Source organism: Platichthys flesus, chromosome 4 (assembly GCF_949316205.1).
Source record: "Platichthys flesus chromosome 4, fPlaFle2.1, whole genome shotgun sequence".
NCBI classification, from domain to species: Eukaryota; Metazoa; Chordata; class Actinopteri; order Pleuronectiformes; family Pleuronectidae; genus Platichthys; species Platichthys flesus.
The window spans coordinates 17,880,201-17,895,241 of record NC_084948.1 but is presented as its reverse complement, the minus strand read 5'-3'; the positions used below and the strand labels follow the sequence as shown (position 1 = coordinate 17,895,241).

At 43.8% G+C, this 15,041-nt stretch overlaps 1 protein-coding gene across 1 annotated transcript in view; it reads left to right on the top strand.

Moving 5' to 3' along the window:
* Positions 1-14,423, top strand: part of prkd2 (protein kinase D2) — a 31,945-nt gene extending 17,522 nt beyond the window's left edge. The window contains exons 2-19 of the mRNA XM_062386042.1: positions 4,098-4,236; positions 4,476-4,607; positions 4,745-4,944; positions 5,445-5,628; positions 5,749-5,820; positions 6,007-6,024; positions 6,124-6,283; positions 6,364-6,475; positions 7,132-7,209; positions 7,292-7,610; positions 8,561-8,613; positions 8,709-8,781; positions 9,030-9,136; positions 10,461-10,622; positions 10,840-10,938; positions 11,042-11,309; positions 11,989-12,074; positions 12,938-14,423. Of these exons, the coding sequence (XP_062242026.1) occupies positions 4,098-4,236; positions 4,476-4,607; positions 4,745-4,944; positions 5,445-5,628; positions 5,749-5,820; positions 6,007-6,024; positions 6,124-6,283; positions 6,364-6,475; positions 7,132-7,209; positions 7,292-7,610; positions 8,561-8,613; positions 8,709-8,781; positions 9,030-9,136; positions 10,461-10,622; positions 10,840-10,938; positions 11,042-11,309; positions 11,989-12,074; positions 12,938-13,162 (2,487 nt within the window). The 3' untranslated portion in view covers positions 13,163-14,423. The remainder of the gene's footprint in view (positions 1-4,097; positions 4,237-4,475; positions 4,608-4,744; positions 4,945-5,444; positions 5,629-5,748; positions 5,821-6,006; positions 6,025-6,123; positions 6,284-6,363; positions 6,476-7,131; positions 7,210-7,291; positions 7,611-8,560; positions 8,614-8,708; positions 8,782-9,029; positions 9,137-10,460; positions 10,623-10,839; positions 10,939-11,041; positions 11,310-11,988; positions 12,075-12,937) is intronic.
* The last annotated feature ends 618 nt before the right edge of the window (positions 14,424-15,041 follow it).

The window sequence follows — 15,041 nt, the reverse complement described above, 5'->3', positions numbered from 1 at the left end:
TGGACAAACTGAATGTCACCTTACACACATAAGACAGACAACAGTAAAGATAAAATCAAGACATTTATGATTATCTCTGGCCTGTACCAGTCGTGAGGACACTCTACCGGTTGTCCTTAACATTGCATCGGCTTGGGAGCAAGGGTGTGGACCACATTGTGGACAAGTGGACAGTGTTGTTTGGAAGGTTAAACTCAGGCAGGATGACAGAATACGAGACCAAATCAGAATAAAAAGCTGTACAGCCCAGAAGGAGAGTGGAAAGTGAGCGATGGGAAACAAATGAAGGGGCTGGGTTACAGCAAACCTTGAGTCCATAATTCATTTCAGTCATAATGGCTTCATTGGCCCAAAGAGCTGCAGGAATAGTGCCAGCGACGCCGGGTAACCTGATCCCTGGTAACCCAAAGAAAGCAGAGACACAGCCCTGTCTCCAGGCAAACCGCACTACTCAATACTACCGTGCATATGATAATACGACAAGCTCATTGTCTGCACACTGTACTCACACACACGTTCGGCTGCAACAGTAAACCCCTGACCTCTAGCCCCGTATCCAGTGAGCACATAAACACACAGGTGCGATTATGTAATTGCATTTTCACCATGTTGACAAACAGGCAGACGTGCTGTTCTCGTTTCCCACTGCGCTCTCGCTGAAAACTGTAAGAAAAAGAAGAAAACTGTGTTTTTTCAGTGGGAGCTGTGGTTTCGGGGAGGGGGGGGGGGGGGTGGCTTGGATATGGTGATTTTCAGAGGAGCTGTAAAGACTTGTGGTCGGCAAAGACGTGGCAGCTGCACTTGTGGTCAGTGCATTGTGTATGTTTTGGAGAGTCGGCGTATAGGACGAGGCGACTTGCGAGAAGGAGCTAGCGGTAATGGAGTGGGGTTTATGGTGGGGAGGCTGGAATCAAATAGCACCGTGGGGTTTACAAATGACTTAGGCTGAGGGTTTTCTGCGGATTTGGGCCGATCTAGGAGTCTCCTCTGATCTGGGCTCTGTGGGTGTTTGTAATTACAAATGGCAGCAGTCGGTCTTATTTGCGGCAGCCACAGGTATTGATGCATTACATGTTATTACATGATTCACCGCTGTCACAGAACTTACTGGTTTTCAAGTCTGGTGTCGGGAAAAGTTTGGAGCCTCGACTTATTAGTGTCTGTGTTTTCTAGTTCAAGCAAAGAGAGAGATATTTGAAGTGATTTGGTAGGGGTTGAGGAGCCTGTTCACTTAAATAACATGTAGCAGATTTCCCTTCGCTCTCTTTTGATATCTAGACATGCAGACAGTTTTGGTTTTATCTGGCAAGCTTTTGAGATAACCATCTGAGAGATGTCTGCCTCTGTACGAGTCCACTGTATGATATGATCGGAATTTCTTTGGTGTTGCTCAGAGCACTGAAAGAAAATTGCATGCAGATACACAGCATACCCACAGGGCCCACGCCGTTTTGAGCATTTGTGTGTAGGTGTGTGTACATCGCTCTGCAATTACACCGCCGTAGCGCTAGTTGGCGTGGAGCCGAAGCGCTAGTGGCCGTAGAGTTTCTATGCTACTGTTTTGAGTTTCTTCCGGTTTCCAGTTTCCCATTATTTACAAATGAGGCGAAGCAGGAGATTCCGGAAATACTGTCTGTCAGATATGCAATGCTACGATGTCGACCAATGACAGCTCTTGCAGTCTGTATTGCCTTCACACGTAGTCACATTTTTGGGGAGGTGCCCGTCAGGTTACTGCGAAGGGTTCTAAGTAGAGTACACGTCTACGTATACAGTTAGGCTACGCCGGAGCTAAGGCTTAGATTCGACACAGAAGCATGAATTGGGCTTTATTCTGAATACTCCAGAGGCCTCTGCTGAACTGGATTCACTGGAGCTGCTACCAGGGAAACCGACTGTTGATAGATGGTTTTCGGGACTGTTCAAAGTATTGGGTTAATGATTTTGGAGAGACGTGATGTTTCTGATTCTGTGACAACCGCTAATGAAGTGAAGGCTGTGAGTCAGCTCAGGCTGCTCAACTGAAGTTGCTTGTTTTCTTTCTTTTGGACCGTAGGAAGAAAAAATACATGTGAACGGCCACACATGTAAATGTTATTCGAACAAAAATACATGCTTTTTTAGGAGCTACAATCACTATTTTATATGAGCAGTCACTCCAAGTAATGATGAGCTCAGCTGTCAATCAAGCCCAGTTTATATTGCATCAAATAACCAATTAAATCCAGGATTAACAGACACATGAACACTTGAACATACATCAGTGTGATAAGAACTACGTAAAACGACAGAAACTTTGAGAAAACATATGAGCGCATTAAATGTATTAGAGTTTGAATTCCACTTTCATGTACTAAACTCCTCTGTCTATATTGTAGATGGATGTCAAACTCTTTACATCAAGGATTTTGTGCACATTTTTGTGGAAAAAAAGTGGTGACTGGCTTTTTGTGTCTTGCTGTTGATTGTGTGGTCAGTAGCAGTGGCTCACTGGTGGGGCGTGGTGGACTCACTGTGTAGTTTGGCAGCTGTACAAGCCAGGCTGGGATTTTAGATGTGGTGATGCGGAGTGCCTGTTGGGAAACTGAGAGGGGTGTGTGTGTGTGTGTGTGTGTGTGTGTGTGTGTGTTTACTAGAATAGAAGGGAAACGGGGGTGTGTGTTGCTCTTTGTAAGGCGGGTGTGTCTGTTGGTAAGTGAGGAGGTATGTGTGTGTGTGTGTGTGTGTGTGTGTGTTTGTGTGTGTTTGTGTGTGTGTGTGTGTGTGTGTGTGTGCGTGTGTGTGTGTTTCATTGTGTCATTGTGTCGTTCCGAGCTGAAGACCAAGGTTCCCTTTCCTGTAAGTTACTAGATAAATAGTGTATCTCATCTCTGCCGCGGGAAAAACAACAACAAGAAAGAAGAGGAGGATTGTGTGTGTGTGTGTGTTTGTGTCTGTGTGTGTCTTTTGTCTCATATGTTCCCACTAAACAAACTTAATTTTGAAGCTGTATATGTGGTGTCCTGTGGCCACTGAAGTGAACCTGACATTGTTAATTATTCAGGAGAGCAGGGTTTCCCTTCGCTCTGTTGACTTCTGACTGACACTCTCATCTCTCATATCCCTGGAAGAGCGTGTGTGTCTGTATGTGTCTGTGTGTGTGTGTCAGCACTTTATGACTGATGGGAAGATAGGATAATGTTTTCCCCTTTGTGTAAGTTTCCACATTGACCAGGTTAATTTGAGAAATTCCCCCTTTGTCACTTATTATCAATGGTTGCCCTGCGTGCGTTAGGGTTAGTGTGTGTGTGTGTGTGCGTGTGTGTGTGTGCGCATGCTGGCTGCTGGATACTGCAGGTGCTTTGCAAAGCAGAGTATGATAGAATTAGTTAAGGACATACAGCCTTTCCTGTGTTGCACCTACATGCTCTGTGTTCACAGTGTGTAAGCAATGTGATATTTTCAACTATTGTATCAATTTGATACTCTGCCTTTGCAGGCCAGTTTAGAATCTTTCAGTTAAATGTTTGGTGTCATTTTCGGGTCCTATAATTTCATAAATATGTCACAAACAATTATGAACAATTATTTCAAAATGAAATTGTCAGAGGCCTTTTTATCAGAACTCTCTGTTGGAAAGGGACATTTTTTAACTTTGCGTTGTGTTTATACATATTGATATATTTCCCCTCCTCATACAATTCATTTATTTTAGTTTATATTTAAAAAATATAAAATATAAACGCTTGAGAAGTTCCTCTGCCCATGAGCGTCATTTTAAGTTATTTAAGGAGACATCTTAATTTTTAAACAGTCCCAGATAATTATCAACTTTGATAAATCCATTAAAAAATATTTTTAGATAAAATAAATAATATATTGAAAGTTACTGAGCTTTTAAAACTTTTCAGCCATGTTTTATCCTTAAATGTGTCTGTTTGTTGTCTTCCCCTTCAGCTGGTCGGTTAGGTCACTTTATGTTTTATGTGAACCTGAAACGCATTCATAAATCACCATTTCATATTATAAATTATAGTAAATCATAATACCGTGATCAAAATTCTTGCTTCTTCTGCTGATGATCCTCCTAACATATATGTCTGTCGTGTTTTCTCTAGTTCCCAGAGTGTGGATTCTACGGCATTTACGACAAGATCTTGCTGTTCAAACATGACACAACCACCAACAACATCCTGCAACTGGTCAAAGCTGCTGGTGACATCCAGGAAGGAGATCTGGTGGAGGTGGTGCTCTCTGGTAAATTACCTCCCCTCCTCTCCTCTCCTCCCCTCCCCTCCTGTGAACTCCTTATCAGCTTATTTTACCTCTGGTATTATCTTCCTCAGGTCTAATCTGCTGTGTCATTGTTTCAGACTGTAATGGAAGATTGTCCATCCTACTTCCATCTAATCATACTTTATCCTGCTGAGTAACTGTAATGTGATCGTATCTTGGAGCCCACTGTAACCCCACTCCATCTTTGTTATCTCTTTAAGCGGCGGCCACATTTGAAGATTTCCAAATTCGGCCCCACGCACTCAATGTGCACTCGTACCGGGCCCCGGCCTTCTGCGATCACTGCGGAGAGATGCTGTTCGGTCTGGTCAGACAAGGGCTCAAATGTGACGGTGAGGCCTTGAACACTGTCCATCACTTTCTCTGGGAAATGATTTGTGGCCCTCACCCTAATACACTGCGTCTTCTCCTGCTCTGTTGATCTGCTGCCCCGCTCCTCTGGTTCTGTGACGCACGCCGCCCTCTGCAGGCTGTGGACTGAACTACCACAAACGCTGTGCCTTCAGCATCCCCAACAACTGCAGCGGGGCTCGCAAACGGCGCCTCTCCACCACCTCCCTGAGCAGCAGCCAGTCCCTGCGGCTCTCCACCACCGACTCGGTGTACAGCGTGGGGACGGCCTCCACCTGCACAGAGGAGGCCACTCTCATCCGCTCACACACACAGATGGTACGAGGGGACCCGTGCACACACTGCTCATGTCAGGTTTAGACCAGTCAAATGAAAAAGAGACCTGGGCAGCATTTATTTGGCAGCTTTGTTTCATGCTGCGGTCACAAACTGGGTCAAGTCTCTTGAATTTAGCTCGGCCTCTGATTTAAAAGGCATTTACGTTGACAATAAAAGTAACTAAGCAAAAGACAAATTAACATTTTTATTAAAAAATGTCAACACATTATTTCCAGATACTAAACCTTGGTTTGTGAGGATAATCCACATTCTGTACCACCTCCGAAACCATTTGTGTAACAGACCAAAACTAAATCCTGCTTGGTGTAATCTCGCTTACCAACAAACAAACAAACAAACAAACAAACAAACAAACAAACAAACAAGCAAAACAACCAACAGCTGGGAAAACATAACCCCCTTTGCCGAGTGCAGTTTATTTTCTTTTCTCGGACAATCTGTTTCATGGCTAATCTTTATTTTCTCTCCATTCTGCTCAGCCGCGGACACCTAGTGAAGCCCGGCGCTTCTACACTGGCCGGCCCGTTCACCTGGACAAGATCCTTATGAGCAAGGTGAAGGTGCCCCACACGTTCGCCGTGCACTCGTACACGCGGCCGACCGTGTGCCAGTACTGCAAGAGGCTTCTCCGGGGGCTGTTCAGGCAGGGCTTACAGTGCAAAGGTGAGCCCCGGCATCCCAGTCCTATGTCAGGATGTCCAGTGGGACGCAGAGTATGAGCTCAAACTCATCAGATAACATGGAATCTGATCAGAATGAACCGTGTATTTTATTTTTTGTCAGACTGCAAGTTCAACTGCCACAAACGTTGTGCGTACAAGGTTCCAAATGACTGCCTTGGGGAGACTATCGGAGGTGAGGGAAAATATGAATCTGTCCCCTCTGCAGTTTGTTTATGACTCTTTTAACCTTGCATGGATTTGATGAAAGCATTCATTTCTCATTTGTCCGATTCCATTGTGAGAACTTTAATAACTGTATATGATATAACAAATCGAACAAGACTGAAACTCACTGGCTGTAATGTTTTTATCTTCTCAGACAACAGAAGTAACTGCGGTGAGTATCGTTCCTGCTCTCTACTTTAACTGCATTTTTTTTGCACAACTTTAAATGAAGCTCCTCTCAACCTCCTCCCTCTTTTCTTTCCTGCCTCAGACATGTTGAGTCCCAGTGCGGACCCTGAGGTGCCCATGGACTACACCAGTGACTACGACACCTCGGACAAGTCTTCAATGGATGACTCAGACGAGGCCTGCAGCATCCCGGGGTCCTTTTCTCCTGAGAACAACCAGGACGGAGCCAGCGGCGATCAGAGGTCAGAGGACCATTTCAAGAAAAATCTTCAAATTCTTACGGGAACAGCAGAAACTCAAACTCACACTTTGCTTCTCCCAGTGTTTACATCCCGTTGATGAGGGTGGTGCAGTCGGTGAGACAGACGACCCGTCGATCCAGTACGGCGATCAAAGAAGGATGGATGGTTCACTACAGCAATAAGGACACACTGGTAAAAAGAGTCATGCGTTCACTCTCATACACTTTATAGCTGCAAGTTTGTCTCGCTTGAGAAATGCAGAAGTCAGTCTCGTTGCGGGTCTGTTTTTCTCCGTTCACTCACTTCTGTGGCAATAATTCCCCCTTTGATCATTTGGCTTTATGGACTTTATTGCTTCCTTCTCCTTCTCTATCTGTTGCATATTGGTGAGAATACATTTATATGGAATAAACAATAGTTAAAGATTGATGATGAGTCCGTCTCCTGGTAGCACTTAGCAGATGTGTGGTGGATTCCAGCTAAAAGCCACTCATTGCTCACTTCTCTGTATTTGACCTCTAAGAAACTTCTCTGCCTCCGTGGTCTTTGTCATGCACCTGCTCTCTCTTTCCTTCTTTCTTTCACTTTTGTCCCTTTCTGTCTTTCCCTTTGTTTCCACCTTCTGGTCTCGCAGCTCAGCGTCCTGCTCATCCTTCTTCGCTTCTGGCCTCTCTTCTCTTCCTCTGGACAACACCTCCAAACATGAAATGCGTCCATGTTGACCCACAAACCTTCACCCCCGATCGATGCCCCACCCCTCACCCCCTGTCCTCTCCCTGTCCCACTCTTTCTTCAATGTCTTGTCTTGGTTGTCCGAACTCATCCCACCCTCCTCCAACCCCCAACAGAGAAAGAGGCACTACTGGCGTCTGGACTGCAAGTGCGTCATACTGTTCCAGAACAACACCTCCAACAAATACTACAAGGTAAGTAGAGTTTATCCCACACCAGTCATTTAAATCAAGAAGTGCATTTCTTATGACTCCATCTTTTGTCCATCCTCCTCAGGAGATCCCTCTGTCTGAGATCCTGGAGGTTCGTCCCGCTGGTAGCTTCACCCTTGTGCCCCCAGGCACCAATCGGCACTGCTTCGAGCTCATCACAGGCGCTATGTGCTATTTCGTAGGGGAGGACCCCAACACCCTCTCCGCCGTGCTACCCAGCAACCCCCAGGCTCTCCCCCAAACCCCTCCCTCACCCAGCCAAGTGGCGCCCAATAGCGGCATTGGTCTCGAAGTGGCCAAGGCGTGGGAGAGCGCCATTCGCCAGGCCCTCATGCCTGTCATCTTTCAGGATGCGCCGCCGGCTGAGGGGAACACAACTCATAGTAAGTTGAAACAAATGTGGGTGGTATAGGGTTAGGGTTAGGGTTAGAATATAACCAAAAATATATAACCCTATATTTTTGGTTATATTCATGGATGGCTAAGTTTTGGCCTCTACCCTGGACATGCCTATACAACACTGTTTTGAGACGCAAGGCTAAAACACGTGCAGTTTCTGTGTTGACTGCTGATCATAGAAAATTCAGTCATCAGGAGAGAGACACTGCTCCAGCTCTCCAAACGTGTTCCTGAGGACACACTAAATCATGGAGGAAGACGTTATTTTCTTTATTAATTCATCCGCCATACAGTATTTCTTTAGATTGGTCCTTTTTGCAGAACATTTTCAATCACTATCTGATCGCTCCAGTGTTGATTTAACTCCTCTCCCACAATGTGCACAGTCAGACCATGTTTTTTGACATGAGCAGGGGATGGTTGTTGACATAGGCTGCGACCAGATAGATCAGGCAATAGCAAAATCCAATTGCAATAGCCACGTTTCAACCAATAGAGGGCAGTTGCAATGCAAGCTTTCCTTTCACAAGTTTCTGAGGTTGATGGAAGTTCTACGGAAGCGTATAGCATTCACTTGAAACAAAAAAAAACTGTTTTTCTGAGATAATTAACTTGGAAATTACGAGATAAGTTTACAGCAAAAAAATAACCCCTGATGGAATGGGAATTTAGTTTTATTCATTTTATTATTTAAAATTTTAGCACTTTTATCAAGTACATTAGCCTGGTGAAAAAATAAATAGCCAATGTGATGTTTTTTAAATTGTTTTGTTAATTTAGAAATTATGCAACACAAACATAATGGTTTTGATCGACTTGATTTATTAGTCAAATTAAGATTGTTTATATGTTTTTTTAACCGAATCTTTTATAAATTGTCAACAGATACAACTTCAAACGGTATAACCTCTGCTTTGTCCCTGTTTTTTTGTAGGACAAGCCTCTATCAGCATATCAGTGTCTAACAGTCAAATCCAAGAGAACGTGGTATGACTTCTTTTTATTATTATTATTATCAATTTCCTTTCATCTTGTACTACACACTGAGAATGATAATGACTGGACTCAACATATTCCCACAGGATATTGGAACGGTGTACCAGATTTTTGCTGATGAAGTGCTGGGATCTGGGCAATTTGGAGTAGTGTATGGAGGTATGGAGACTGTCAGATCTGCTCTAATCTTCACTTCACACTTCTGAATTTCTGACTGAACTTATGGAAGTGGAGTTGTGTTATAGGTAATGCAGGCACCAGGTTTTGACATTGAATAAAATGTCGATGAGTCCTACAGTGTCATCTGAGCTGTCGTCCCAAACTGTGGATAACTTGGCCCCTGATTCATGTCTCCACGTGAGGATCAGTTCATAACCTTGTCCGTTCCCATCCCTTTGTTTCATCAGGAAAACACAGGATGACGGGGCGGGACGTAGCGGTCAAAGTCATCGACAAACTTCGCTTTCCCACCAAGCAGGAGAGCCAGCTGAGGAACGAGGTGGCCATACTGCAGGTAAACACACCTACAGGTCTTTGTACACACATACCAATGCTACAAAGTAAAGGTCTTTGCACACCAAGTCCCTATCCCGTTGTCCAGAGACACAGACTCCAAAACTTTCGCTACAGTTTTTGGAACAGGTTGGATTTGCTGAATTTTTCACCTCTAAAAAACAGATTCACACACAGTTATTTGGGCTGTTTGGCATCAATTAGGTCACAGAACTGGGTTTTCTTCTTTTAATGCACAGTCTCAGTGACTGACATCCTGAAATATTTGCTGTATATAAATTATGTTGTGCACATGCGCAGGGCAGGCAAGATGCTGTTATTCACTAATGTGCTGTCCATAGAGACACTGATAAGGTTTCATTGACTTCACTGGGCTGTGAATCTCAATCATTTCAGTAGACCAACATAAATGATATGCTAGAACTATTTCTTACTAACTGAAAACAGTGGTTCTTTGGTTACAAGGATATACAGCCCCCACACTCACGGTGCAAATGAGTGTTTGAAAAACACAATGTTATCGATGCATGAAGACATTCAGTTTGAGACACATTAGCCTCGGCTATTAGCCAGATTTCCATCTACCAATATCCCAAAGGACAGAGTTATCCGATAACTGCCTATGCAGGTGCGTCCTATGTTCCAAGAAATTATTTTGAGATTTTCCCTAGACTTTTACAATTTATTTTTATTTGACATATATATTTTAATTTTTATAATTTTTAGTGACGACACAAACATCAAATAACACACTGTCCAGTAAAATGAAAGCTCTAAAGATAAGAGAATTAAAACTGTTCCTGCCACCAGAAAGTATGAGGGAAAAGACAACAATTTAGAGACAGAGAAACAGTTCAGTTCCACTTTCTTGAACTGTCTGTTGGGTTTTCTCTGGTTTTGGTTCACAGAGGGTCGGTTGTTCACCAGCAGATGGAGACACACTCAGAGCGATCTGTCTCTTTACTTCCCCTTCACCTCAACAGTGATTCATTTCTCGGACTCAGGCTTACAGGGAAATACACCAGTGAAACGATGCCCCTCTGAGTTATGAAGCCACTTCTGTTTTTTTTTTTGGAAGTTAATCATTGATCAACCAGTGTTCTGTTCCCCTTGTCTGTGCGTCACATCGCTCTGCTGTGGTTTTAGGCCTACTGCTGACATGTGTCTGCAGTCTGTCTGGCTCACTTTTCTTTCCTGTCATTTCTTGCCTCCCTCACTTTTCTTCCACCCCTCTTTTGCTTCCAACCCCCTGCCAACCCCCCCCCCCCTTCCAAAATACACCCTGTTCTCCTCACCTTTTTATTTCCTCCTCTCACATCCCCCAGAGTTTGCGTCACCTCGGCATCGTGAACCTGGAGTGCATGTTCGAGACCCCGGAGAAAGTGTTTGTGGTGATGGAGAAGCTCCACGGTGACATGCTGGAGATGATCCTCTCCAGTGAGAAGGGCCGACTGCCTGAGAGGCTCACCAAGTTCCTCATCACACAGGTCTGGATGGGCCACAGCAAAGAGGGGATTTGTTGTGTGCAGAAATGCTGTTATTCACTGTTATTGTTGAACGTGTACAAGACCGAAAATACTGAAAGTGACGCCCGGATGCTGCATGACCTAAACTGCAAGGTTCTTGTGGTCTACCATCTTGATGGCGCGTACCATTTTCGCACTGACGCACTCGTATCTTGTTTTTGTGGTTGTGGCCGGGCAGATTCTCGCAGCTCTGAGGCATCTGCACTTTAAAAACATCGTTCACTGTGATCTGAAACCAGAGAATGTGCTGCTTGCCTCCGCGGATCCCTTCCCCCAGGTATGCGTGCAAACAAACACACACACAAACCGCGGTGATTGTCACATGCTGAAAAGAAAAAGTCAAAGCCTTATAAGTCTATCACCCGCCATTTCTCTCTCAGGTGAAGCTGTGTGACTTTGGCTTTGCCCGCATCATCGGCGAGAAGTCTTTCCGCCGCTCGGTGGTTGGCACCCCGGCGTACCTGGCCCCCGAGGTGCTGCTGAACCAGGGCTACAACCGTTCACTGGACATGTGGTCGGTGGGCGTCATCATGTACGTCAGCCTGAGTGGAACGTTCCCGTTTAATGAGGATGAAGAAATCAAAGATCAGATCCACAACGCAGCCTTCATGTACCCGCCCAACCCCTGGAAGCAGATCTCTAGTGATGGTAAACACAAGGAGGGATGAGAGGGGAGGGTGGTTGTCGGACACACGTAGAGAAGGACGTGGATATAAGCTCAGTCTGTAGTTTATTAAGCTAAATGCAACTTAATGCAACAACCCTGCAATGAATCTACTCACATGACAGTCACTGTCACCTCGCTCTTTTGGCCTTCTGAACGCATTGTCTTAAGATCACCTCGAGAGAATCCTTTCAAATTGCACACATCAAACACATGTTCACTTAGACTAAGAGATTTCTGAGATCAGAGGTGAAAGGTCATGTTGCCCTCATATTAGTTAGAAAAAACAATGTATGTAGACAAGGAGGCAGTATTTCCGGTCGCTTTAGAGAGGTGATGATTTGGGTGGAGCTTTTGTAGGACTGCTGTATTAGACTGCATTAGTTTTAGCTAGGTGTTCCTGATAAACCTGATTATGAGGAAAGTTTCCCAGGAATCGTCAGGATATGCCATTACAAGTTTAATAAAAAGTTTGTTTTGATTTTGTATTAATGTTCCAAATCTGTGATAAAACCGGGTAACATATGTCAATATGGTCATTGCATTTGATTTCAGATGCAACTTGCCTGTCAAACCTTGATATTTATAACATCCTGCTCTTCTCTCCTGTAATGTGACAGCTTGTCTTCATGATGGGATGTGTGCATGTCTTTGTGTTCGCAGCAACCGACCTGATCAACAATCTGCTGCAAGTTAAGATGAGGAAACGCTATAGTGTGGACAAGAGTCTCAGTCACGTGTACTTGCAGGTATATTTCACACAGAATATGCAAACTACTACACTCAAACACTTGGTTTGGTGCCTGTCGGACACTGTCGGGTATTTCCCCACGAACATGCAGGAAGTAGCAACTTTTGTTTTATTCTGTGACATTCTGGTGCGATACGCCCCAAGAAGTGCAAAGATTGCTTTTTAACTTCTGCAATTCTGTGGGCATAGCAGGAAATAACAAGTAAGAGGATGGGGGAAGTCTGCACTCATAACCGAGCAGAAAAAAAAAAAAAAAAAAAAACTTATTATGACTGTGTTTAAGTTTGTTCCAGGACAGGCACCTGTGAAACCAGACTTTGGTCTCGCCCAAACAAATGCAATATTAAAGAATAAACTCTTACTTGTCTAGAATAACGTTGTAATAGTACCAGTATGAGGTTGTAATATAATAGAATAAAGTTATAATTTGATAAAGAAAAAGTCGTAAACATTTTTCTTGATAGTCATGATAATGTGGTGCAAATGTGCCAAAACAATTTTTTTTATTTGCTAAATTTATGCTAAAGTGCTTAACAACATGCTCATAATTCTCTTTAGATCGCAGGCACTAGTTTCATCTTCGAATGTTTCCTTTCTGAAATGACTATAACCTAGAATTACAAATTTACTCTTATTTATTTAAGACTTTTTTCTCACACAATGTAACAGCTTTATTCTAAAACTTTTGCGAGCAACAATAACCCCCCCCCCCCCCACACACACACACACACACATGCACGGATAACTGTTTCACTATAAGCACATTAAAAAAAACCTCTTTCACTTTAACCTAATTTCAAGGCTCCTAAAACTGAAACTGAAATTTCCTCCCCGTGTTCACTCCTGTCTCTCGTTTCTCAGGACTATCAGGCGTGGCTGGACCTGCGGGAACTGGAGACGAAACTGGGCGAGCGTTACATCACCCACGAGAGTGATGACAGCCGCTGGCAGATGTTTGCCCGGGAGCACACCCTGCCGTACCCGTCTCACCTCGTGCCCCCTCCCACCGGGCCGGGCTCTGACGACGAGGAGGGCGCGGAGGATGCGGACGTGCAGGGCCTCACGGAGAGGGTCAGCATCCTCTGACCAGAGACACTGACGACTCGACAAACCGTTTAGGAAGGAGGAGGGAGCTGGAGATGTTTAACCTTGAGACATTGAGTTGCTGTTTGGTCTTTCACAGCACGGCGTCTGCTGTGTGCCGGCAACATTACAGCAACACATCCAGTTTCTCACCTCCAGACTGAGTTCATCTAAACTCCCCCTCCGATCAATTACCTCTGCTGTGATTGGTTCTCTGTAATCTTCTGAAATGTTGGACTCTTTCATATTGAAAACTGCTCAACTCTGTAAAACGATGACCTGCGGAGTCTTTGATGTAAAATTGGTGTCAAAACTTTGAATCCTAATTTGCCACACAAATTTAAAACAAAATCTAATTACTCTTTTATCCGCTCAACAGAATGCTTCTTTTCACACTTGAGCGATCAAGAGAAGAATCTGTGGTGGGTTTTTTAAAAAGGTATTTTTATATAAACGGATGTGAGTTTATATTTACAACAAACTGCCTTAAAGAAGTCGCGTTTGTATTTAGCATCATTCAGTTCGACTGACTGGACTCTCACTCCATCTTATGTCTTAATTACAAATGCACTTTAAAGTGACAAAAGACTTCCTCTGCGCTGGTATTATCCCTAATGTGCCCCGGTGGCGTCGAACCCACCCGATCTCACAAATGCATTTATCATAAATTCATGTGCTGTAGCGGAAAACTGAAAGCATTGATCCTGTGACGGGAAATCCTCCAGTTATTAGCACTTGAGGTTTGAACCTCAACTGACTAAAAGAAAATGTACGTGGTTAAAGAGGCATTGTGGGTTTAAATGAACTCGATCACCGGGGCTGTTTGTTACCTGACGTGACTCCACAGCTTTCTGACCGATGTCTCTATCTGCAGCCAACGGAATTAGCCTCATGGCTGCTCCTGAAATGTAAAACCCGCTTCCCCCGTGTTGAGGCGCCCGCTCTCACTTCATCTCAGAAGTCAATAAGTTGTGTGTTCCAGTGGCGAATGACACGTCCTTAAGGTTGCCTGTACATAAGATTCACCTAGTGTCCATGATGAGAAGATTCTATCTAGTTCAATTATCGGCTACCTGTAATGTTGCATGTTTCTGTCAAGTAGAGTTATTTAGAGACAATTTAAAACATACTGTCGTTATGAAGGTCTATTATACGCATGTGTAACCTGAACTTGATATAGTTGTCAAATATGTGTAGACTGTGTTTAACATGTTTGAATGTTGATCCTAGCCTTTGTCACATATAATACAAACATTGAACAATATTTTGACTTTCGTCTCGGAGGTTTTTAATTATTGTACTGTTCAGCGTTCTCAAGATAAAACACACAGAACTGGGATGTGTGGAGAGTTACTGTGTGAACTTCTGATTTAATTCTTAATTTCTCTTTTCAAACACATCCCCATTTTCTCTCTCTCCTCCTTCCTTATCCCGTCGTCACCTGGAGACCCCTTTGGGGGCGGTTCGTGCTGATACTGATGATAGGAGGTAAAAATATCTGACACCAATATACCGGCAGATATAGAAATATAAACCCAAAATGCCAATGATTTTTAAGATGTCATTATCAAACCCAGATGACAAGGAAATGTGATTGAGAAATATATGCAACTTGAGGTATAAATATTGCAAAAATGCATGTCTGTGAAAGGTAACTGATGTTACGGGTCAGGTTCTAATACAGACAATCTGCTTTTGTCAGTGATATATTTAAGTAGTAAGGACCTTTACCGGAACCGACACGCTTTGAATAACAAAAGAATAAGTAGCACTTGTGCTGCAGCAATAATTTACTTCTCTACTCACACTCAGCTATCTGTTATTTAGTCGCTGACGAACTATTGAATGCACACTATCACTTCTGATTTGAGGCTACTGTGCA